Source organism: Cupressus sempervirens, chromosome 10 (genome assembly GCF_028749045.1).
Source record: "Cupressus sempervirens isolate cs-2001-9-10 chromosome 10, ASM2874904v1, whole genome shotgun sequence".
NCBI classification, from domain to species: Eukaryota; Viridiplantae; Streptophyta; class Pinopsida; order Cupressales; family Cupressaceae; genus Cupressus; species Cupressus sempervirens.
Genome location: NC_143127.1, coordinates 686,557,176 through 686,559,327, shown reverse-complemented (window position 1 = coordinate 686,559,327; position 2,152 = coordinate 686,557,176). Strand labels below are relative to the sequence as shown.

General features: G+C 33.5%; 1 protein-coding gene across 1 annotated transcript; it reads left to right on the top strand.

The window, feature by feature from the left end:
* Positions 1–408: 408 nt before the first annotated feature.
* Positions 409–1,263, top strand: LOC149535701 (uncharacterized). Its single transcript, XM_089804532.1, has 3 exons — positions 409–616; positions 707–747; positions 875–1,263. Exons 1-3 carry the CDS (start codon positions 544–546, stop codon positions 1,121–1,123), a joined length of 363 nt encoding a protein of 120 aa, XP_089660658.1. The 5' UTR covers positions 409–543; the 3' UTR covers positions 1,124–1,263.
* The last annotated feature ends 889 nt before the right edge of the window (positions 1,264–2,152 follow it).

The following is a 2,152-nucleotide window of genomic DNA, read 5'->3' as shown; positions in this document are numbered from 1 at the left end:
AAGGACTTTGGGCTCGTTCCATTAAGTCCTCAAATCAATCCCATCTGTCTTGATTGACTTGGTGTTTGGCTAATTTAGGCCTAGTCCTCCACCTCAAGTGATTATAAGAGGATTTATGCTATCAAAGTGTTAAACTTTAGGTTGTTATGGTGTGTAGGTAAATTTTGTGACAAAAATATATTAAAATACTAAACAACCTAAACAAACACAATGAAAAAGTAACAATCAAGATAGGGTGATAAAATAAGATAATTACAAAATGAAAGGAATAACAAGAAAACCCCAAAGCTCCTTTGATGTCGATTTGTCCCTAAAATGTAGATTTTGTGTGCTTACTTTCATCTTGAAAAGGGTGGTCATTAAATATGCTTAATGAAAGCAAAACGATCATTTTTAAACATCTGTAAAATGATGTACGTTCACGAGTCAAGCACGGCAAATAAGCATCCAAATTATTCGGTCGTCACAATGATAGATTTCCCATATCATGTATCCTCTTCTGCATCCTGAACACAACACGTAATATACCTACTTCAGACTGAGATGGCCAGACAATTTATGGTCATCGTTTTGGTAGTGGCTGCGTTAATAAATGTGTCAGACTGCCTTCTCCATGGTATTATTTTTCATTTGTCTTTTCTCTATGTTCTATTGCATTCGAAAGTTATTGTGAATTATATTGATCGTATCCATATTGCATATGCAGACTCTCGTGGAAAGGATGGAGAGGAGAAAAACAATTTAGAGGTTTTAAATACTGATCATCGCTGATTTTCACAACCCTGTTTTTTCATTTCATATTTCCGAATAGTATAGAGTACTTGCAGGGAAAAATAGACGGATTTTCTTACTAATAATGTTTGTGATGAAATAGGAGCCAAAAAGACGCAGGGAAGAGGAGGAAGATTTTCGTCGCAGGACCGAGCAGAACGGTTCTCCAACTAATACATCTACGTCTACGAAGAACTCTCGGGTGTCTACATCTACATGTACATGTACATGTGCACCTACGCACACGTCTACGTCCACGTCCACGTCTACATATGAACTGTGCATGTTCGTCTTGGTCTTAGTCTTACCCTTCCTCTTCATCTTCATGAAAGATGTCATCCCCCGGGCCTGATTACACACACAATCGCATGACTTATGCATAGCTTTACAACGTGTCACTAGTAGATCATATGTATTTAGTCTCTGGAATCTATTGTCTTAATGTCTCTTATAATTAAGAACCTTCTCCACGCAACGTTTGTTCATTTTTAACATTCTAAATTTCACCAAATTATAGTGTAGGAGAATTCAATGGCAGATACTTGTTTCTTGCACCCAGACTCTCTTACCTTAATCAGTTGCAGAAGAAGGGAAAAACACTTAAATGACACTATCTGAAGTTGAGTGAAAAACAAACTCTCTCTTCTTTTCTTTCTTTTTGCTTGTGGGGAGGCGTGTGGGGAGATTTAGGTTTCTATGGTTGGATAAACATCTCTCTACTGTATGGTGGAAGTAGCTCGATTAAAGAAGTGGGATAAAATAAAATAAAATAAACAGATTTTAAAGTATTTTTCTTAGACAACTCTTACATTTTCTAGTAGATCATGAGAAGGCTATTATAAGATTTTTATAAAAATTATGAGAATAGTCAATAATTTTTTAATATTTTAATCTATTTTTTTCAGAAATAATTCTCTAAATATAATATTTTAATTAGTCATTGAATATTTATAAGCGAGTTTGTGAATTTTGAATTTATAAAAATTAAATAGATTATTCAAGTTGATTTTAAGTTAACAAAATTTTTTTTTGTAATTTTTTATTTAATACCAAAATAATTGAGAATGAAAAAATATTTAGAAATACTTAATAGAACTCTCATGTTTCAGTGTCCTCAAAAGGTGACTCCTACATGTGCATATGTCAATCATTGGGTCCACCTTGATAAAAGAAACTTATTAAGAATCTTATAAGAGCCATATTTATTTTGTGAAATATTGATTGCATCGATTGCTTATCTTCTCAAGAACTTTGTCTTTGGTCTAGCCTATTTAGAGATCTCGATATAAAACTAGAAAGTTAACAATCCCTAGATTGGTCATATCTAATCATGCAAAGCGATCAAGGTTCTAAAGTAAAAGTATCATTGCATCCCATGCAT

Coding starts and splice junctions, on each gene's coding strand:
- LOC149535701 (XM_089804532.1), top strand. CDS start 544: ATGGCCAGACAATTTATGGTCATCGTTTTGGTAGTGGCTGCGTTAATA. Junction 617..706: donor GTCAGACTGCCTTCTCCATG/GTATTATTTTTC, acceptor TTGCATATGCAG/ACTCTCGTGGAAAGGATGGA. Junction 748..874: donor AGGAGAAAAACAATTTAGAG/GTTTTAAATACT, acceptor GTGATGAAATAG/GAGCCAAAAAGACGCAGGGA.